The 22315-nt window shown below is 42.9% G+C and overlaps 1 protein-coding gene across 2 annotated transcripts in view; it reads left to right on the top strand.

Annotated features, from left to right (window-relative positions):
• LOC133244848 (protein argonaute-1) overlaps positions 1–22315 on the top strand; it is a 35194-nt gene that overhangs the window by 2843 nt on the left and 10036 nt on the right. The window contains exons 2-14 of one of the 2 annotated variants that reach the window (XM_061412521.1): positions 2348–2531; positions 4867–4987; positions 5433–5614; positions 6014–6150; positions 6375–6509; positions 6732–6819; positions 7481–7628; positions 11542–11661; positions 12007–12138; positions 12266–12399; positions 15765–15949; positions 21705–21864; positions 22046–22136. In XM_061412521.1, the coding sequence (XP_061268505.1) occupies positions 2348–2531; positions 4867–4987; positions 5433–5614; positions 6014–6150; positions 6375–6509; positions 6732–6819; positions 7481–7628; positions 11542–11661; positions 12007–12138; positions 12266–12399; positions 15765–15949; positions 21705–21864; positions 22046–22136 (1817 nt within the window). The remainder of the gene's footprint in view (positions 1–2347; positions 2532–4866; positions 4988–5432; positions 5615–6013; positions 6151–6374; positions 6510–6731; positions 6820–7480; positions 7629–11541; positions 11662–12006; positions 12139–12265; positions 12400–15764; positions 15950–21704; positions 21865–22045; positions 22137–22315) is intronic. The other variant, XM_061412522.1, reaches the window with a different exon arrangement.

The raw sequence follows: 22315 nt of genomic DNA, 5'->3' as shown, positions 1-22315 counted from the left end.
CTCCCTCCTTGCTTTTGTCTGCAGAGGACGGCCCCGCCCCCTTCCCCCAAGGCCCAAGCTTTGTCCTCCGTGCTGGGGCCCTCATCTGCATCACAAAGTGGCCGTCTGTCCCTGTCTGGGTCTGAAGGGAAGTGTCTCCCTTTCTCAGACTAAAAGCTGGGGGCAGGGTTGGGGTTGGGGGAACTTTGTACTGCCGTAAGACTTGCAGGAGGATGGGGTGGGAGAGAGGTTCTCTCTTCCTGCTGCCTTCCCTAGTTTGGGTATGAAGGGGAGGGTGGGGGCCTCCCTGTTTTCTCAGAGCCTCCTAGGAATGGAGGGTGCCTAAGGCTAAGCCTGGTGTGTAGTCCTATTTCTGAGGAAGAGAAGCCTCTGAGGCTAGAGTGTCTGTCCCATCCCCCATCATTTCTACCCAGCCCCTAGCTCTAGGGGATGTCTTTCTCCCAAGACTCCAAACAATTATTCAGCCTGGGAGGCTAAGGAGGTGAATGGAATGTAAGAACTTGGGGAGGGGAAGGGTATCTCTTACCAGCTACTTCCTCTAGGGTCTTGTTTGTTCTGAGCTGGATTTATAATTGTTTCTGAGCAGTTTGCAGGTGTGTGTGCGTGCGTGTGCGCTTGTGCTTGTGTGGTCTTTGTGGTATGTCTACGGTTCTGTTTGTTAATTGGTTTCTTATCTGTGTGTTGAACACCTCCTGTATGCCAGACACTGGAGATTCAGCAGTGACCAAGGCAGATACATACAGTCTTTGTATCTTTGAAGAACTCACAGTCTAGGTTGGTGAGGGGTATGTGTACGAAGGTAAACTGTCCAGTTCTAAGTATGTGTTTGGATGTGTATGTCTGACTATGGCTTGTATATAATGTCTGTCCAGCTCTTTCTACAGTTGGTGGCCAGGGGCTAGTAGTTAAGCTTTTACTTCCCCAGGTAGCTGAGTTCTGAAGGCCTTTTCTCCCCAGGCTGGGCCTCCATTTCTCTAAGTTTCCCTGTAGGGTAGGCTTGACCAGTGGTTAGAAGGAGACACAGCAGTTAGCTCTGGGAAGCATGCCCCTCCTTGAAGGGTTCTGACCTCTTCCTGACCCCCCCAGCTGAGGATATGCCCCATCCCCCCAGCCTGGCCAACTGTGAAAGCAGATCTCTCTGATAATGGGAGGTTCTCGGCTGTTTTATCCCTCCCTCCTCCCAACTGGGCTGGTCCTCTCTTGGCCAGGACAATAGTAGATGTGGACAAAGGGTTCTCTTAGGCAGTTTTCCTTTTGTCTTCCCTTTCCTCTCAAGCTAGAAAATAAAACTAGGGGCAGCAATCAGGCTGGTGGCAAAAGAGGAGAAAGTAGTGGGAGTTGGCCCAGCCCTAGCCCTTTCTCAGGGGCCTCTGGTGTCTTAAAATTGACCCCTACTGCAACTGTTGGGGCCCTCTGTGTGGAAGGAGATGTGGGCCTGGAGAATCTTGTATTCTTCCCAGAGCCAGTAATCTCATCTTCTCCAGCATGATAATTGCTGCCCCTCCTTCCTAAGTCCTCTACTCCAGCCTGCTCTTGCCTTAGTCACCTATGTTTAGCGGACCTTCATTCCCTAGATTTTTCTTCTTTTGAACTTTTGCTTCATTCTCTCCCCACTAGCAGCCTTACTTCCTGCCTAGGCTGTCAGCTCTAACCTATCTTGCCCCAGCCCCTATTCCAGCCTTTCCTCCTTCCCAATTCAAGAATTTTTCTGCTGTGACCTCCAGTTCTAGCCTCTCTAGCAGCTCCCTGTGTCAGCCTCTCTCCTTTCCTTGGTCTCCAGAATCTGTCCTGTTAGCCTTTTCTCCTTTTCCAACCTCAGCCATTCTGTTGCCTTAATCTTTTCCCAGACATTGGCCTTCTTCCTTGCTTGTTGCCCCACCCAACCCCTTTCCCTGGCACTTGGCCTTCTTTAGGTCTTCCTCCTGCCTGCAGTTGGAGGAGCTTTAAGGTGATGCTTTTTTGTGTGTTCAGGATGGTGATGAGTGAAGTGAGCATCTAGCTGACAGATAATAGGGTCTGCTGGGTACCTGGTGGAGGCAGATGTCTCAATCTAGTAGAGGAAAGAAAGAGCCAAATTTAGTCCCTTTATTTAACCTGTTAATAGGAAGTTATTATGTACTCACTTGATGAATTTAAGATAGATAACAAGGGTAATTTTCCTAACTGGAAGGAAAAAAAAAAATGGCCTGGGTTTTAACCAGTGGAAGTCCTCATTCAGGTTGGGTAGGCAGGAAAGAGGCTTCCCCTACACTCTGCTGCTCTCATGCTAGGAAGTCTTGTGCTTTCTCTGATCTGAGTGGTAAGGAGATTACCAGACTTTACCCTCACCAGGCTCTCTGTCTTGTAGCTGCAGGCGCCTACCTGCCCCCCCTGCAGCAGGTGTTCCAGGCACCTCGCCGGCCTGGCATTGGCACTGTGGGGAAACCAATCAAGCTCCTGGCCAATTACTTTGAAGTGGACATCCCTAAGATTGACGTCTATCACTACGAAGTGGATATCAAGCCAGATAAGTGTCCTCGCAGAGTCAACCGGTAAGTGATGCACATTTAAGCCATTAAGTCAGGTAGTGCTTGTTTTCCTGAGTCTCACAGCCTTAAAAGAATCCAGAGAGGTAAAAGAAAAACTCGTTGAAGGTGGTATCACCAAATTCAAGAACGTTTTCCAGGAAGAGATTCTAACTTAAGGTAAATGTTGAAATAGATCACTGGATTTGGCTATTTGGAGACTATTGATAACCTTTTGCTACAGCTGTTCCAGTGGAGGAGTTGGGCTAGTAATCTAAGAGTAAGTTAAGGAATAGGGGCTTCCCTGGTGGCTCAGTTGGTAAGAGTGAGTTAAGAAATAAGTGGAAGGTGATGTGGTAGGGATAGTGAGAGCAGATAGCTTTTTTCTAGATAAGTTGACAGTGAAGCATGGGAGAGAAGGAATGTGTTGGCTTGAGAAGATTATAGGGCTCAAGCCTGCTGCATTTCATTATTTGTTGAAATTAATAAATGAAAAATTTTTAAGAATGAGACGTGGATATGTTTATAAACCAAGAAGGAGCTAGTGTAGGAGAGGTTAAAGGTACAGGACAGAGAGAAAAGGAATGAGTGGGATGTTCTGGCTAAGGCAGGAGGACATACAGGATACACAATTTGAGGAATTAGCCTTAGAAGAAGTAATAGTTCTTCTTAAAATTAATTTATTTTGTTATTATTTGAAAACTATTCATGCACAGTATAAAAAAAGTTTTTAATATTACAGAAAGAGTAACAGTGAAAAATGTCTCCTATTACCCTGACCTCCAGTCCCCTAGTCCCTTTCCCCAGATGCATTCGTTATTACCCTTCAGTACACTTCCAGATATTTTTCTATACATATACAAGCATATCTGTATACAAACATTTTAAAACACGCGGAATACAGAATCTTATACATCTTGCCCTGCACCTTGCTTTTTCCACTGAGCAACGTACTTTGGAAAGTGATACATATCAGTACCTACAGGTGCCTCATTCTTTATTATAAGATATTTAATAATAATTTCTTCAGGAGCATCTAGGTCAAGTCTAAACTTTTGCTACAAAAATGAAACTCTGTAGAATATTAATAGAGATACATTTTTGCTCTCAAATATGAGTGTATCTGTAGGATAAAGTCCTAGGACTAGAATTGCTGGCATAGTACATTCACAATTTTTGAGGTAGTGCCAGTTTTTGTTTTGTTTTGTTTTTAAAGTAAGTTATACCAATTTATATCCCCATTAGTAAGGTATCCCCCCATATCTGCACCAATTCGATATATTGGATTTTTTAATCATTGGCATTCTGGTAAGTAGAGAATTATATCTTGGTCTGATTTTAAATTGTATTTCTCTAATGAGTGATGTTGAACATATTTTCAGATACTTAAAAATTTATACATAGAAGGGATATTTCAAGTGTGAGAGGAAAGAAAAAGGAAAGGCTTGTGTATATAAATGTGTTTGTTTATATGTCTGGAAACTTGAGGGTGGCCTTGCCTTCTACACTGTGTTCTTTTCAAAATTATAAAAGATGCTTTTTGATCTGAGGTAGGAATGGGCGCTATTGTTACGGGGGTAGTGGAGAAGGTTTGCCACAACCTACGAGGATGGAAGTGATCAGAGTTAAGAAGAAGATTGCTGGGCAGCACCGAGGCCTAATTGACATTGAAAGCATGTGTTTACAGTTGGCTTCCAATAATATTCTCAGTCTTTTTATCTGGCAGTATTCAAGATGTTTGATTTTGAAAGTGAAGAGGTCAGATGGGTTGGGATTTTGAAGGATAGATGGATATTCTGGAATCTAAATACAGAGGACAGGAAGTGAAATCAAGAAAGAGAGAATAATGGAGAGAAAACAGGATGGTAGAACTAAAGGCTTCAGAGAGAGATGGAAGAGATGAAGTTCTTCTTCCACACTTTATTCCTATTCCAACTCAGGCTTCTTCCTCTACCTTTTTTGATTATCCATTTATCAGCCTGGATTTTTGTTCCTGATTCTGGATGGACCCTGAGATTAAGCTCTTGTCCCCTCGGCTTCCTCTTTTGTTCAGAAGGCACTCACAATCACCCTTTTGGGTCCTTTGGAGCCTTGGTGATCCAAGGACCAAAAATACCACCTGACAGCACGTTAGAGATGTAGAACATCAGACTTAGCTCTAAATCTGCTGAATCAGAATCTGCATTTTATATCTCCAGGTCATTCATATGAAGCTTGAGAAGCACTGTTATAGAGATTAGTAGCTGGTAGGACAGAATTAGTAGCTGGTAGGTAGATGGAACATTGCCTGGACTTTAAATTAGTTCCAGGAGTTTGAAATAGTAGTCTTTCAGCTTCCTCTGGCCTTTCCCATTCTCCACAGGGAAGTGGTGGAATACATGGTCCAGCATTTCAAGCCTCAGATATTTGGTGACCGCAAGCCCGTGTATGATGGAAAGAAGAACATTTACACTGTCACAGCACTGCCCATTGGCAATGAACGGGTACGGTTGAGAGTCATGCTGGACCTGTGTCAAAGGTCTGGGGAGGGACAGAGCTCAAGTAAGCCTGTTTGGAGTCTGGTGTTCGCACATCCCTTTCATTGTTTGTGCTGAGAAAGTGTGTTTTAGGTTGAGGAATGGGTAGGTGCTTATGTTTATTTAGCCTACTGTATGTCTGTCTGTGTCCCAAACAGACTGAGATTAGACTTAAAATAGACCTGAAGGACTTCCTACGAAGTGTGTTTGAGAGGGGCAGAGAGATACACTGAGCCAAGATGGCTGGAGACTTAGGGGCTGGATTTACTCAGAAGTCTTCACTGTGAGTCCTTATCAGCCTAAGAAGCAGATTCTTGGCAAATCTTAGGGGTTAGGGACAGTAGGGGCAGGGCAAGAACATTGAATTGTGGGAAAGCATTGGAAATCTCTCACTCCTTCCTCTTTCCTGAAGGTTGACTTTGAGGTGACAATCCCTGGGGAAGGGAAGGATCGAATCTTCAAGGTCTCCATCAAGTGGCTGGCCATTGTGAGCTGGCGCATGCTGCATGAAGCCTTGGTCAGTGGCCAGATCCCTGTTCCCCTGGAGTCTGTACAAGCCCTGGATGTAGCCATGAGGCACCTGGCATCCATGAGGTACTTGGTGTAGTTAATATCTGGGCTACTAGTGGTGGCAGAAGTGTATGGGAGGAGGAGGGAAGTGAGCATATATTTTAAGGTCCCGCAGTATGCCTTTGAAATAAAAAATTCTTTGAAACCTTACGGTATGCCAGGCAAGTGTGCATATACAATTAGGTGGTACAAAGCTTTGGTCCTGTCCCTTTTAGTTATTTTTGGACCTCACCCCATCTGTCTCTGCAGGGCAGAAAAAGGGTAGAGTCTTGTACAAGGTCAGTCACACAGCTAGTAAAAGATGAGAGCTGGAATTAAAGCCCTGGTGTCCTGCCTTCCAGGCCAGGGCTCCTCCGTGCCCAGGATGCCTCACAGGGTGGGGGCCTGTGCCCGAGGGACCAGTTCTCTGCCTGTCCCTGCCAGGTACACCCCTGTGGGCCGCTCCTTCTTCTCACCGCCTGAGGGCTACTACCACCCGCTGGGGGGTGGGCGCGAGGTCTGGTTCGGCTTTCACCAGTCTGTGCGCCCTGCCATGTGGAAGATGATGCTCAACATTGATGGTGAGTGGGGAGAGCTATGGAGCCAGGGGCACCCTGAGTCCAGTGACCACACTCCCAGCCTCATCCCTCCCAGCTCTGTAACCACACTCCTAGTCTAATCCCTGCAGCCCTGGGAGCCCTCCCCCATCCCTATACCCTATGAGGAAGAGGGTGTAAAGAGCAGTGCCTCCCTTTATTCTGGAAGACAGAATCTGAGTTGAGCTGTACCTACCCTGTCCCCACAGTCTCAGCCACTGCCTTCTACAAGGCACAGCCAGTGATTGAGTTCATGTGTGAGGTGCTCGACATCAGGAACATAGATGAGCAGCCCAAAGCCCTCACGGACTCTCAGCGTGTGCGCTTCACCAAGGAGATCAAGGGTGAGGACCCAACCAGGTGGGGAGGGGAATCAGTGCTACTTTCTCGTGTGCGCTTCACCAAGGAGACCAAGGGTGAGGACCCAACCAGGTGGGGAGGGGAATCAGTGCTACTTTCTCTTTAGTTCTAAAAGGAAATCCCCTTGGGATATATTCAGGCGAGAGGCCAAGCCTGGGCACATGAGCAACCTTTTCCAACTCTGACAAGCAGTGTGTATATCCCAGGCCTGAAGGTGGAAGTGACCCACTGTGGACAGATGAAGAGGAAATACCGCGTGTGTAATGTTACCCGCCGCCCTGCCAGCCATCAGACGTAAGTTGATGGGCTGCTAAGCCATACCACTGGTGGAAGAGGGCCACCAGGAAGATATTTCAACATACTCTGTTCACACTCTCCATCCCCCAACCTGGCCCTGAGGATGAGCTCTGTGTTTGAAGATAAACTGTAGGAATTTGGCATCCCTCCCCTAACATTCCCAGATCCATTGATAGAGACTCTCCCTACCATTTTTACCTTCTTGGTCTCTACCTTTCCTTCTTGGACTTTTACTGTAGAGCAAGTGTCTCCCTGGCTTCTTTCTCAGTTCTATAAATGTTAGAATCTCTCTGAACTTACTCCTGAAAAAGAAAGCTGAGATCCTGGGTTAGACCTTGGGGAAAGTTGTCACTGATTTCATCTAAAATCTTCGCTTCATACTGTGCTGGACCATGAGTGACTACTGTTTGTCAGACTTCATGCTCAACATTAGAAATACAGATGAATCAGATATGATCTGACCATTGTATAACTTGTTTTTCAAATCTTTGGCTTCACTCTTGGAGCCCTGTGTTGCCTCTGCTTTCCTATGAGTGGCAGGAGTGTTCACAGAGGCTGGAAAGGAATGAAGTCAAGTCTGGCTCCATGCATGGTTATAGGTCTAGAAAGGTGTTATTGAATGCTGGACTATGACACCTCTTTCCCTTGCCCCAAACAGGTTTCCTCTGCAGCTGGAGAGTGGACAGACTGTGGAGTGCACAGTGGCCCAGTATTTCAAGCAGAAATATAACCTGCAGCTCAAGTATCCCCACCTGCCTTGCCTGCAAGTTGGCCAGGAACAAAAGCATACCTACCTGCCCCTAGAGGTGAGGCTGCCGAGTAATGGCTGGGCTGGGGAACAAGCATTGTACCTGCACACAGATCGTCAGAGGTCTGTTCTTCCATTTATAGTCTCATCATTTTAAGGCTTGGAAAAGTGATATTCTGAGAGGTCGTTCTGTGAAACGCAGTCATCATTCTTAACTGCTGAATTCTTTACTTCCGTCCTGCTCTCATGGTTTTTCAGGACTTCCAGGCAGAGGCGAAGCTGTATGTATTTACTGTTTAATAAGTAATCAGTTCATTCAGGACAGAGATTTCAGATACCTGCACGCATGTCCTTTATTTATTTATTTACTTATTCATTTCTGTATGGCTTTATTTATAGTTGACATACAATAAACTGCACATTTTACGTGTACCATTTGATGCATTTTGACATCACTACAATAAAGATAATGAACACTCTGAGATACACTCATGTCCTCTTAATTTCTCTTTCCCTATCTGGAGCTGGGAATCCTAAATAACCTAAATGTACAAATGTACTTTATTTTACAGATATTGGAGGTGAATGTTACCTGTAATGGAAATCCTATTTCCCCAGTCATTAATGCATTCCTTTTGAAAAAGTTTTAACTAAGATTTGTCATATTTTTATGCTTCAGCCAATCTTTGAAATTCTACAATTAAAGAAAGAATAGTAATGCTCTTTAAGTCATAGAATGCAAATGAAGAACCACTAGTCTGTATTTGGTTGTTATACACTAGCCATAATGTTTAGGCCTTCCCTGTTGGCAGCCAGAATGTGAACTGAGAACCTACCTCTGACTGCTTCACTGTCTAGTCCAGTGCTGCTCAAAGTGTGATCAGCAGACCAAGAGCATAGTTATTACCTGAGAGCTTGTATGAAATGCAGAATCTCAGGTTCCGCCTAGGCTTGCTTTATCAGTATCTCTTTTTACAGAATCCAAAGATTGTGTCAAATATGAATGTTTATGTTGACGAAGCACTAGCCTAGGTTACTGTCTTATTCTCTTCTAGCAGTGGGGGTCAGATATCTGGGGGTCAGATATCTGGGACCTAAACCTTCTGTGAGCTTTTGGGATTTCAGAACTAACCAGAGGAAGTTAGGCTGAAGGGAGAAAGAAGAGATCCCCAAACCCAAGAACTCTGACATAGTTAATAGCTGCTGATGCATAGAAAATGAGATAAGGACAGCATGTTCTCTGAGATGTAAGCAGAAGTCTTTAGGGACAGTTCCAGCTAAGTGGATAGGCTTTAGGTAATAGCTATTGCAGCTGAGATCTATTAGCAAATTGACATGATTTCTGTTTAAACAATAGTTTCCATGGTGAATAACTTATATAATGACATATTTTGATTTTTACTGTTGCTTGTTTATTAACAAATATTTATTGAGCTCCTGCTAAAGTCATATACTCCTAGGTGCCAGGAAGGCAACAAGAGAGGCAGGGTCCTTGCTGTCATGGAGCTTAAAATCTAAAAGGGGAAAATAGACAAATTAAGGTAGTTTCAGATGGTGGTAAGTGTCATAAGGTTGAGGTGAGGTGAGGTGAGGTGAGGTGAGGTGAAGTCACTCAGTCATGTCCGACTGAGCTGTAGCTCAGTGGGCTGTAGCCTACCAGGCTCCTCCGTCCATGGGATTCTCCAGGTAAGAATACTGGGGACAGTCATAAACTGGAGGGGGTTGGAGATTCACTTCAGTTTCTGTGGTCCGGGAAGGCTTCTTTTAGGAGATAATTTGAGCTGAGTCCCAAATTATGAGATAGAACCAATCTTTTAACAACCTGAAGGAAGAACCTTTTAGGCATGAGTTTAATAGCAAGTACGTAAGCAGCAAAGAGCTTGGATATTCTTGAGAGAGATAGAAGGACGTAGTGACTGGCATGTAGTTTATGAGGAGAAAAGTAGGAGATGATTTTGGAGAGAGGTACAGGGTCAAATCATATAGGCTATTGTAGGTGATATATTTTTTTCAGAATAGCTTTATTGAGACATAATTCTCATCCCATAAAGTTTGCCCTCTTAAAATGTACACTTCAGTGGTTTTTAGTGTATTTACAGAGTTGCATAATCATTACCATTGTGTGATTCTAAAGCATTTTCATCATCCCTCAAAGAAAGACCACACCCATTAATAGTCACTTACCATTCCTTTTATCCTCCGCACTAGCCCCTACTAATCTCTGATCTGCTTCTGTCTTTATGGATTTGTCTATCCTGGACACTTCAAATAAATGAAATTATATAATACATGGCCTTTTTAAACTGGCCAATTTCACTTAGCGTAATGCCTTAAAGGTTCATCTATGTTGTAGCGTATGTCAGAACTCCCTTTTTAAGGTTGAATAATATTTCCATGTATGTATATAACACATTTTGTTTATTCATTTATTGATGGATACTTGGGTTGCTTTCACCTTCTAGCTATTATGAATAATGCTGCTGTGAAGATAGATGTACAAATATTTGTTCTAGTCCCTGCTTTCGTTTCTTTTGAGTACATACCCAGAAGTGGAATAACTGGATCATATGGTAATTCTGTGTTTAATTTTTTGAGGACTCACCATACTGTTTTCCACACAGGTGTACTGTTTTACATTCCCACCAGCAATGCACAAGGGATCCAGTTTCTCCACATCTCTGCTTTTTTTTTCCTAGTGTTGATTCTGTAATTGAAATTATCTCCACCTTTAAATTGCCTTCAAGAGAGCAACCTCACAAATTTTAACAGTTCTGGGTTTTCATTAAGTAATTGACTAATGTGTATTCTTTGAAATACAGAGTTTAAGGGTAGGTGACCTTGTCCTGGTTTTCCCTACCATTGTTCACCATGAACTCTGGAAATTAGGCAGAGAATCAGTACTTAGAGTGTTGGCCCTATGGGAGCAAGTTTTACATTTCATTTCATCTTAGTCCTCACAACAGCTTTAAGAGACAGCTAGTGTTTTTTCCTGTGACTAAAATTAAAGAAGCAGAGCCTTCGAGTGGTTAAGAGTCCTGCCCAAGGTAACGTCATCTAGAATTGGCAAAGCTGGACTTCACACTCAAGTCTTCCAAACCTGTTGTTTCTCTCTCCTCTGCCAAAAGGCTTCCTGTTCACAGCTTCCTGAATATCGTGTACATTCAGGAAGCAATAGAGTGGAAATCTTACATATCACTAGAAAGTCTTTTCTGGTCTCCACTGTGTTCTCTTAGGCCCAGTGCAGAGGAACCATGTGGTAAGATGTTCCTCATACCAGCAGAGGACACCGTCAGTCAACAGAAACAGTGATTTCTATAGTCTGAGGGCTCAGCGATCAGCTGTATACTGGGGCTTAAGAACTAACCAGGTCTGGTTCTCCTGGTGTGTTACAGGATGGAACAACCTGCTGCCTGCTACCATTGGACAGCTGCCTACTAAGAATCCAGTTTGTGTATATTGAGTGTTCTTAGTATTCAAAAAAGTTCTAGGTTGGGTCCTTTGGTAAATAATAATTTATGATACAACTTACTAAGTGTTTGGGGATTGCAACCCACTCCAGTATTCTTGCCTGGAGAATCCCATGGAACCTGGCAGGCTACAGTCCATGGGGTTGCAAGAGTTGTACACGACTTAGTGACTAAACCACCACCACTGAGTATTTACTGTGTTCAGAACTGTACTTGATTCTTTAAGTGCTTTATTTTATTTAGTCTCCAAACAATTGTTACTGTTCTCTGTATTTAACATATGAGCCCTGAACCCACATCTGGCTCTGGATCCTAAGCCCTTAATCACAAAGTGGCTGTTTAGACTTTTGTATTGCACATGAATGTTTTCTAACTTACCTGTCTGTGAACAAGAGATTTTGTAGTTCATTTCTCAGGACTGGCAGCCAGGGCCTTTCTGTGGGGCTCTGGGTACAGGGTAGACTCTACTCAAGCCAGCGCTACCTGTTCTTCTCGTTTCCTTAGGTCTGTAACATTGTGGCTGGGCAGCGCTGCATTAAGAAGCTGACTGACAACCAGACTTCAACCATGATAAAGGCTACAGCTAGATCGGCCCCAGACAGACAAGAGGAGATTAGCCGCCTGGTCAGTGAGGATGCAGAGAAACGTATGCTTGGTTGCTCAGTCATGGAAGTCCCTGGTAGCAAGTAGATGCTTTTCTGCCTTGGCAGGACTCTTAGGAAAACAAGTCTGGATTGGTTACCTGGGACTGCTCTTCCTTCTTGACCCTATAGCTGCTTTGCTTCCTATCTCTTTTTTTCTCCTGTATTACTTCCCTATGTTATCTGCTCCCACTTACCTCATCTTCTACTTTCTCCCCCTTTCTAGGGGTATTCCTTACCAGCCTCAGCTGCTCTTCAGGGGGACCCGGAGGGTGAGCAGTATTGCCAAGCTACTGCTCTCCTGAGATCCCCTTCTTTTGTCTTGCAGATGAAGAATGCCAGCTACAACCTAGATCCGTACATCCAGGAATTTGGGATCAAGGTGAAGGATGACATGACGGAGGTGACGGGACGAGTGCTGCCGGCGCCCATCTTGCAGTATGGCGGCCGGGTGAGCAGGGTCAGGGCCAGACAACGTCTCTGGGGCTTATGGGGGGAGGTTGGGTTGTTACAGCCAGTGGCTTTTGCTCTCCTACCCACCTGGCTCTATTGAAGCTCACCTGGGCACCCCCTCTGCCTATCCCCAGAACCGGGCCATTGCCACACCCAATCAGGGTGTCTGGGACATGCGGGGGAAACAGTTCTACAATGGCATTGAGATCAAAGTCTGGGCCATCGCCTGCTTCGCACCCCAAAAACAGTGTCGAGAAGAAGTACTCAAGTAAGGAGGTTGAGTGTATGGGTGGAAAGGTGGGAAGGACCCTAGAGTTGCCTAAATTCCTCTACTCCCAAGGGGCCAAGATTTGCTCTGTAGTCTGTTTTTTCTGACTTTTGACTCTGCCCCCTGTGCTATCTGGCTTAAACTTCTCCCTGCTTCTTTTCTGTCCCACTGTGGTCACGAGTCTTGATAAGGAGCCATATCTGTGTCAGAGATGATAATTTCAGGATGTGAACCTCCTAAGGGAGGCCTGAATTGTTTTATTGTTACAGTATTTAACATGGGTAGTAAATAGTAGTAGTGATGACTATAATATTTATGCTGATGTTGTACCTAATTTTATGTTCTCTTATTTCATTTTCACAGTGAGTAGTGGTGGTATTTCCATTTTCAGCAGACTGAGGCTCAAAGAGGTTAAGTTAACTTGTACAAGGTTCGCATTATCAAGAAAGTGTCAAATTGGGGGCAAATCAGATCTGAAGTTTCAGAGCTTATATTCCTAATTAGAAATAAAAGTTCAGCTGGTACTCTGAGCTGTCCTTTCCTATGGACAGAATTTGTTCGGTTGGGTCCGAGTGACCTGAGTTAGGTGAACATGAGTTGTAAGGGCCTCTGAGCCACTTGTGGCTGAGTAGCTGGGAGTAGATGACAGCAATGAAGAAACTGATACAGCCAAGCGCTTAAAGGAATCGCTTAGGGGAATAATGGTCTTGAATGAGTGAGTGAGTAAGTGAAGAAATCATTGACCCTCCCCCTGCAGTCTTCTTTTTTATTTTTCAAATACCACAAAATTTACCCATTAGAAGTATGCAGTTCAGTTCCTGCTGTCCTTTGAAGTGCTGGCTCTTTGTTTTCTTTGAATCTGGAGTATGGTCAGTGCATTCTGGAGCTGAGAAAGAATCAGTGGAGCTGACCGCTTTGGGCAGTGATGGGAATCAGTAGAGATGTGTGCCCTGGTGAGTTCACCTGACCTTGGGATTTTCGTAAGAATGGGTCATAGCAGCCCCTGATGAATGTGGAGACTGTGGCCCTCCTCTCCCCTCACAGATGCACAGCTACCTCCATCACAATTATAGTTCTCTTAAATGAGTATCTCTTACCTCCTCTCCTGAGTTCTTGGGATTTTGGCCCCATTTAGGCCTGCTGTTAGCCTTGGGCAGGCTTTGGAGGGCTGATTTCTTAACCAGTATTAGAAAGGCTCTCAACTTTGGCTTTGTGTCACCTTGTTGGTTCTATACTGGGTGTGTTTCTCTCTCATTCTCATGTCTTTCCCCTGTCCTGTCCTTTTGAGGAGCAACTTGTTGTTTGGATATTTCGGGGCACGGAACCTGATAAAGCTAGAATCTTTGATTTGGAAGTAGTCAGTTCATCAGACAACAGCCTTCTTGCAGTGATCTCTGAATGCAGGGGGTAATAAGTGACTTGTACACCTGGGCCAGTTGCTTGTATAGTCCTGGGCTAAAGATTTAAGATTTGGGAGTTTTCAGCTGTGGCAGTGGATGAGATTGTCTACGGAAAATGTGCATAGTGAACAGAGGCTGAAAATAGAATTCGGAAAAACTAGAAAGGAAATAGAACAAATTTCCCACATGTGTATGAAAGAATGGGATCCAGAGCATAGGAAAAGCCATCATTTCCACTGAGACATAAGGGGAAGAGAGGAAGATGGCCATGGAGGTAGAGAAATTGGAAATTGGGGATGGATAAGGGAGTCCTTGGAGAAGGCGATGGCACCCCACTCCAGTACTCTTGCCTGGAAAATCCCTTGGACGGAGGAGCCTGGTAGGCTGCAGTCCATGGGGTTGCAAAGAGTCGGACACGACTGAACGACTTCACTTTTACTCTTCACTTTCATGCTTTGGGGAAGGAAATGGCAACCCACTCCAGTGTTCTTGCCTGGAGAATCCCAGGGATGGGGGGAGGCTGGTGGGCTGCCGTCTTTGGGGTCACACAGAGTCGAACACGACTGAAGTGACTTAGCAAGGGAGTCCTAGGGTCAACCCTCAGAATTTTTCTTCTGGCTAAAGAGGCCCTGTTACCTCAGCTGTGTCACTTTCAGGACAAGATTTTAAGACAGTCCCCATCCTAGAGTTCTCTCAACACTTTGTGGCCCCCAGCACTGGACATAATATCCCAAGTGTGATCTGGTAATAGAAGATAGGGAATACCACTTTCCTTGAAGTAGAGATCCACTCATTAACGGAAGGTAATTAACACATTGGCTTTTTTAATAGCTGTGCTGTAGTTGTATGCAAAGCAGAGAAGTGGCAGAAACACTCTTAGTAGTCCTTCAGAGCCCTGGTACTTAGTTACATGAAATAATAGATTGTATTTTTTATTCTAGTGTTTATTTGAGAAACTTAAAAAAATAGAGTAATATGGAAAACATCCATGTGTCTATCATCCAGAGTATTGTCATGTTTATTTTATCCTTTGTAAAAAGTAAATAAAATATTTCAGATAAATTTGACAGTCCTTTATATCCTCCGTTATAGTCTCATTTCTCCTTTCTGATGCAGTCACTTTCTTGAATTACTGTAATCTTTCCATCCAATTTATATGTATTATATACCTATATAAGTGGTTTAAAATTTTACACAACCGTTTTGTACTGTATTAATCTCATTTTTTTAAACTGATTGAAAACATTTATTTTCTCACTGCATAGGTTTTCAACCCATCTTATTGATATTTGTGTGCTATATAATAACATCCCTTAAACAATTGCTTTTATTCTCTATTTGTACATTGTTGCTTTTAATCTAAATGCAGGTTTTTCACAAATTGAATTTCCTGCTGCTCCTTTCAGTCTGTCATATTTATGTAGCTTGATTTTTTTTTTAATCTATTGCATGTGTACCCTCTTTTCCAACTTTGTCTTCCTTTCTTAGGGTAAAGCTCTAAAGCCCAAAGAAAGAAGCTTGTTTAATTATTTGCTCTCAGGCTTCAAATAACCCATAGGGGAGGAGGGAGCACATGTTTTCCCAAGCATCTCCTGTGCTCTGATCACTGTTGGAAGCTCATTTGTTTTGATTTGAGCCAAGAGGCCTTCCTCTTGGACATCTTCCTATTGCTGTAGACTTAGAACACAGGAACCAGCTGCTTGAGTGGGACAGGTGGGAGACTTCGAGAATTCCCGTTTCTCTGGGCTCCCTCAGCTCTCTGCTTATACCATTGAACACTTAGCAAGTCCTACGTTGTTCTACCCAACTATAAATGTGGTTTTTACACTAGATGTGATGATGTCTCATTCCTCTTAGAATCTGTTAGTGCTTGTCATAGTGCTGGGGACCTAAGATGGAGGCGTTTGGTTAGAAGTATTCCAGTGGGACTTACTGCCTTTTGTCGTGACCATGCTTGTGCTGCAGGAACTTCACGGACCAGCTGCGGAAGATTTCCAAGGATGCAGGGATGCCCATCCAGGGCCAGCCTTGCTTCTGCAAATACGCACAGGGGGCAGACAGTGTGGAGCCCATGTTCCGGCATCTCAAGAACACCTACTCAGGGCTGCAGCTCATTATCGTCATCCTGCCCGGGAAGACGCCAGTGTATGGTACAGTTCTCTTGGAGTAGTGATTACAGTGATAGGACTCTTCTCAGGGTGGCTCCCTGGAAGATCCTAGGGGTGACTCAGTCTGGGTTCTTGGCCCTAGCCAGAGCCGTTCCTTAGTGTCAGTGCTCCTCTTAGAGGAGAAATATCAACTTGTATGAGCCAGTCAGTCACCTCTGGTCCTGTTTACCTGCTCACCCTCCCTTTCAGTAGCATTTTCTGCAGTCCTCTGTGTGCTGGTGTTTATGCCAGGCTAAGCTGAGCCAGATGCAGAAATCGGTCAGTCCAGGTACCTTTCCTTAGGAGGTGTTGTCCGTCAGGCCACAGGGCAGCACACCCAAGCACAATTTGTGGTGCTTCTGTTGGTGTTCATTGCTGGGAATGGCTTAGACTCTTTGAGAGGTTTTCCTTCTATTTTTCCTCTCTTTTAAGAATGGAAATGACTATATCCATCTCTGACTCAGTGTTTTTCTCTCACTTTTTTTTTTCCTTCTCCAGCTCTTATCTTCAAATGAAGAGGTGTCTCTCCTCTGATCTTATTCAACCCATGTGTACTCTTTGTTTCTCTTTCATCCTGCTACCTTTGGGACACTTTAACCCTAAAACATCTTTAGAGTGCATTACCACAGTCATGCCATTTCCTTTAGTTTTTTCTTCCTATTTTCTTGCTTTTCTTCAAGAAAAAAAAAAAACTTGAAGAGTTTTTAAATGTGTTCTGTACATTTTCTATCCCCACTTCCTCACCAGCCACTTACTGCTTAGCTTTTTTCCATTTATCTTACCTCTTCCAGTCTCCTAAACCTCCTCTGCAGAGGGTCACCAATGACCTTTCTCCTCTTGACTTCTTGACACTTTCTCCTGTCTCTCCTTAATTGTTTTTGTTGTTACCAGGAATGCCTGGCATTTTCCAGAATTCTGTACTCTGCCCTCTTTTTCTCTCTTTTCATTCTCGTGAAATTCTCATACATTTCAGTTGTTTCAGTCATCAACTATTGTTAGATGTTATCATGTATTATTAAGATCTTCATTCAACACTGACCTCTCTGCAGTTCCTATTTCTTCCTTTGACTTTTCTTCCTTCCATAAGAGTTCATTGATCACCTACCGTGTATGACAAGAAACGCTGATAGATCCTTAATACATTTGTGGATAAAACAGTTGTGCCCTTTGCTTTTATAATGTGTTTTGGTGAACTGCCTCTTTAGTAGCTTGTCTTCTCTGTCTACCAGTAAGCTCTTCTCGTTGGTATCACAATTGCTTCTGGGTACCTTTATCCAAACTTTGGGGGCAGTCTGTCTTCTCTTTGTTTACCTCTAATGCTATTTTTTTTTATACAGTGTTAAGATGTATTCCCTGTGCGCCACCCATTCTTCTCAATTTAATTCTAACATTTCTTCTTAAGTCTTTCTTGTATAGACTACTGGATGAGACTTTTTGTGATTGGTACTCTCAAAAAAAAAACCTTCATTAGTCCCTATTCACAAAATAGAAGTTTTTTGGGGCCCTAATCTTAGTTTAACCTTTTCAGCTTCGTATTATACATGTCTTTGCTACATATACCAGAAAGATCACTTGTTCTGGAATTAGATAGAGCTGGATTTTAATCCTGACTATGCCAGTTTACTGTCTTAGGTTACCTAACCTTTCTCAGCCTCATTAGTTAATTATATAAAAGACAGCATCTAACACAGGGTCTGTGACCTAGTAGATGCTCTCCAAATGCGCATTCTTTCTGTGCTTTCCAGTCTCTGGTTTTGCTTAACATCATTTGCCTTTGCCTGAAATATCTAAATACTTTTTTTATTTGCTCTTAGTAGTATCTGTATTTTTCCAGTAGGACAGCCTTTTGGTTAGGTTTCATTCTGGTAATGCCACCTTGCAAGGAGTAATCCCAGTTTCCTCACACACAAATCATCATGTCATTGGTCTCAATGTGATACAGATTAACAGCAAAATAGAAGCAAGCAAGCACAACTTCCAACGCCTGGAAATCAGAAGCTCTTAATTATTTAGTCTTTTTTCCTCCCAAGCAGGTATTTATTGAGAGCCTACCATGTATTGCCCATATCTTGGTGCTAGGACTTCAGCAGCAAAACAGAGTTGTGCCCTGAGGAGTTTACATTGCAGTCGAGGAGCAAGACAAGAAGTGCTGTGAAGAAAGGGTAAAGGTGTAAAGAAAGTGAAGGATAAGGTGACAGAAAGAGATAGACTGTGATTTTAGGTTAGATGTCTACTCTTTTTATGCCCCACCTTGCCCTTAAAATTCTATCTTTCAAATTCTAATTTAAATGTATTTATTCCTGGAAGCTTTCTCTTGTCATCCCACCTTTCTGGATTCATCCAGAAATTGCATCAGGTTGCTGATTAATTAATTGTTTTGAGCATGGAGTGGATCTGATTCTGCTCAAAATCTTCTTCCCTCTGTACATACATACCCAAGGTAGAGCCTTCCACTGACGTGATACTCAGTACTTATGAAAGTTGGTTGATCTCCAATCCACATCTCTCTTGGGCCTTAAATTGATGTCCCTTGGTTAGAAAATAAGGATGCTTTTTAGGAGAATTGCCTTGAATAATTAGCCATGTTTCTGGTTCCCTCCATAAAGGGAGAATCCAGTATTTTTGGCCTCCCTGTGTAGTGTAGTGTGGCATGCTTGGAGAAGTCAGGTGTTACTCAGAGTTTTCCCTACCCTGGGCTCAGTCATGTTATACCTCTCTCCAGCTTCATACCTTGATCATGACCTTGGGTTTCTTTCACTTACATGTTCTTTGATTATACCACTTAGGTAATGGGGGCATTTGACTAGGAATTAAGCCTGCACATAAGAGGAGCAGTCAGATTCTTTGAAAGATCCTTCACCGTCCTTCCTGAGAGGCCAAGTGATAGTCAAAACAAGGTCCACATGCATTAAATTGCCCCAAAAGTATAAGAGGACAGTGTCACATTTCCAGTTCTAATCTGCTAACATGCCTCATCCTGTCCTTAGTATTTTTAACTCCTTCCTCTCCACTAAACTGATATAATTTTTTAATGTAATTTTTTTATTGAAGTATAATGTACATATAAAGATCTTTTGTGGTCAATTCAGTGAATTCTCACAGTGTCACAGCAGGGGTACCTAGTTCTGATAGTAAAACATTACCACAATCCCAGGCTACTGATTACTACAACTTCCTGTCAGTGATAACCACTATTATTTTGGTTTCTAACACCTTAGATTGGTTTGGACTGTCTTTGAACTTTATGTGAATGGAGTCATATATCATGTACCTTTTTACGTGTCTGTCTTCTTTCACTCAACATTATGTTTGTTAGATTTGTCTGTGTTTGTTTAATTGTAGTTTGTTATAGTTTTTCCATTATATGATTTTAACACAATTTACATGTATTTATCCATTCTACTGTTAATGGACATAATTGGGTTGTTTCAGGCTTTTACTGTTATAAATAATGCTTCAGTGAACATTCTTGTACATGTCCTTTGAATATAGTGCCCATTTCTATTGGGTGTGTAACTAGGAGGGCTTTTAAGTGTACAGATGTATACTTCCATCAGCAGCGAAATGAGGGTTCTAGTTATCTACATCCTTATCAAACTTGGTATTGTCACTTTCATTTTAGCCATTTATATGGATGTTTGTTAATACTGCATTGTGCTTTTTAATTTGATTTCTCTGGTGATTGATGAGGTTGAGTATCTTTTTATATTTTTATTGGCTGTTTCACTGGCCTCTTTTGACAGGTGCCTGCTCAGGTCTTTCTCTTTTTTTATTGGCTTAGATGTTCTTTGTAATTCCTTTATTAAATATGATGTGTACTACACATATCTATAGCTTGCCTTTTTACTTTCTTAATGGCTTCTTTTGTTGAACAGAAATTTTAAATTTTAATGTAGTCCTGTTTATCAATATTTTTCCTTTATGGCTAGTACTTTCTGAGTTCTGTTTAAGAAATACTAAGGTCACGAAGATACTAGTCTGTGTTTTCTTTTAAATGTTTTTTTTAACCTTTCACATTTAGAACTAGCTTGTGTTTGCCAGAAATGGCTGTTACTTTCTCTGTCCCTTGGCAGTGGTTCCTCTTTTGGTGCAAAGCCTAGAATCCCAGCCTCTTGCCCACATCTAGAATCAGCAAATGTACCCAGGGCAAAGCAGCTGCAGCAGATGGCTCACCTCTGTGAGATTCTCATCCTCTCTGGAGTGTTAGCTCTTCCAGTTCTTTTGTCTTAGCACCTCTCTACTACCTTCAGAAAGATGATTTATGAATTTTATTTGGTTTTCTTGAATGTTCTCAACAGACACTGGTTTCCTTCTGACCGTATCTCTTGGAGATAGAAATGATCCCTTAGCTTTTTAAACAGTCTCAAATTTCTCCCATTGAAAATATATTGTACTGTTTATTGATCCCATGTTTCCTCCATGGTATTTGATATTACCAAAAACAGTTTTTGCCTCTGTCCGTTAATTTTTGCCTTGGTGTCACAAAATTCTGGTCCTCGTTTTACCTCTTAGCAGCATTTGACTTGGTTGAACACTTACTCCTTCTTAAAACACTCTCTTCTTCCCTGGTATTCATGCTGCAACACTGTCTTGATCTTCCTCCTAGATAATCTGGATTTTTGTCCTTTGCAGACTCATCTTCTTCCTGTTCTGCAAGTATTGTGAGCTCCTCAAGAATCGAGTTTAAGCCCTCTCCTTTCACTCCATTCTCTTCCTTGTTGATCTCAAGATCATGTGTTCACTTACTGCTGCTGCTAAGTTGCTTCAGTTGTGTCCGACTCTGTGCGACCCCATAGATGGCAGCCCACCAGGCTCCCCCGTCCCTGGGATTCTCCAAGCAAGAACACTGGAGTGGGTTGCCATTTCCTTCTCCAATGCATGAAAGTGAAAAGTGAAAGGGAAGTCAGTCGCTCAGTTGTGTCTGACTCTATCGACTCCATGGACTGCAGCCTACCAGGCTCCTCTGTCCATGCGTTTCCAGGCAAAAGTACTGGAGTGGGGTGCCATACCTGTACCTAAATATGTCATATTTTACATCTCCATTTCAGACTATTCTTGAACTTCCAATTGCTGTACTCAGTTGCCTGATTGATGTCTTCACTGGGATGACCAAAAAGCACTTCAAACTCAAAATGTTTCAAAAAGAACTTAAGATCTGTCTGTTCTATTACAAAAGTCTAGAAACTCATAAGTTATCCATAAAATTATTTTCCCTTACATAGTCTCTTGAATCTGTTTCTCTCCATCCTGACAACTGCCTTCTTAAACTACCCTCGTTTCTTTCCTAGGTCGTTCTAATCACCACTTTCTTTCTCACATGGCAGTTCCTTTGCTCTCCTTTATAGCTGGATTGACCTTTCAGTTTCTTCAGTTTGTGTTTCTATCCCCTATCAGAGTGCGTTTTGCCTGCTCTTCCCTTGGCCTGGAATGCTCTCTTCCATATTCTCTCTCCCTTGTAAGTTCTTTTCTACCTTTAAATTCAGTTCAGTGAAGAATCCTTTCCTGGCTAGGTTATTACACTATATCATATGCTCTCTGTGTCATAGTTCTGTGAAGTTTCCTGTTGTAGCATTTATCATTGTTATGTTTTTTATGATTTTTAAAATTAGTCACTAGATAGTAAGCACTGTAAGAGTAGGGACCCTATGTGTTTCTGGTCACCATTGTGTTCCCTAGCACCTCATATACTTCCTGGAATCAAGTAGACATTCAGTAAATATTTGTTGAATGCACTAATCAGTTCTTTCCCTGCTCATAGCTGAAGTGAAACGTGTTGGAGATACTCTGTTGGGAATGGCTACACAGTGTGTGCAAGTGAAGAATGTGGTCAAGACCTCGCCTCAGACTCTGTCTAACCTTTGCCTGAAGATCAATGTCAAACTTGGTGGCATTAACAACATCCTAGTCCCACACCAGCGGTATGAACTCTATTGCTTACTTGCCCTTGTCAAGCAAGGTAATATACTGGAGATTGATGAAAAGATAGGACACTGTCCAGGCAGAGTGAGCCACAAGGGAGAGGGGGCCAAAGTGGGTGCTAGATGGTGCCAGGAAAAGAAGACCCAACTCCTCACCATTTGTTTTCTCTTCCTTGTTTAGCTCTGCAGTCTTTCAACAACCAGTGATATTCCTGGGAGCAGATGTTACACACCCACCAGCAGGGGATGGGAAAAAACCTTCTATCACAGCAGTGAGTGACACTTTCCAACTTCCTCGTAAGGTTCTCTTCTGAGTCCCCAAGACTACACCTGATTTCCTTCCCTCAACTCTGGTGCTTGACCCTTCACAAGATCTTTTTATTTCAGCTGATCATCCCCATTAACCAGTCCCTTGGTTTTTTAATAAAGGTAACTCTGTATGATACCTTCT

Source organism: Bos javanicus, chromosome 3 (assembly GCF_032452875.1).
Source record: "Bos javanicus breed banteng chromosome 3, ARS-OSU_banteng_1.0, whole genome shotgun sequence".
In the NCBI taxonomy this organism is placed as follows: Eukaryota; Metazoa; Chordata; class Mammalia; order Artiodactyla; family Bovidae; genus Bos; species Bos javanicus.
Note: the sequence above shows the minus strand (reverse complement) of the source record. Positions and strands in the feature narration are given on the sequence as shown.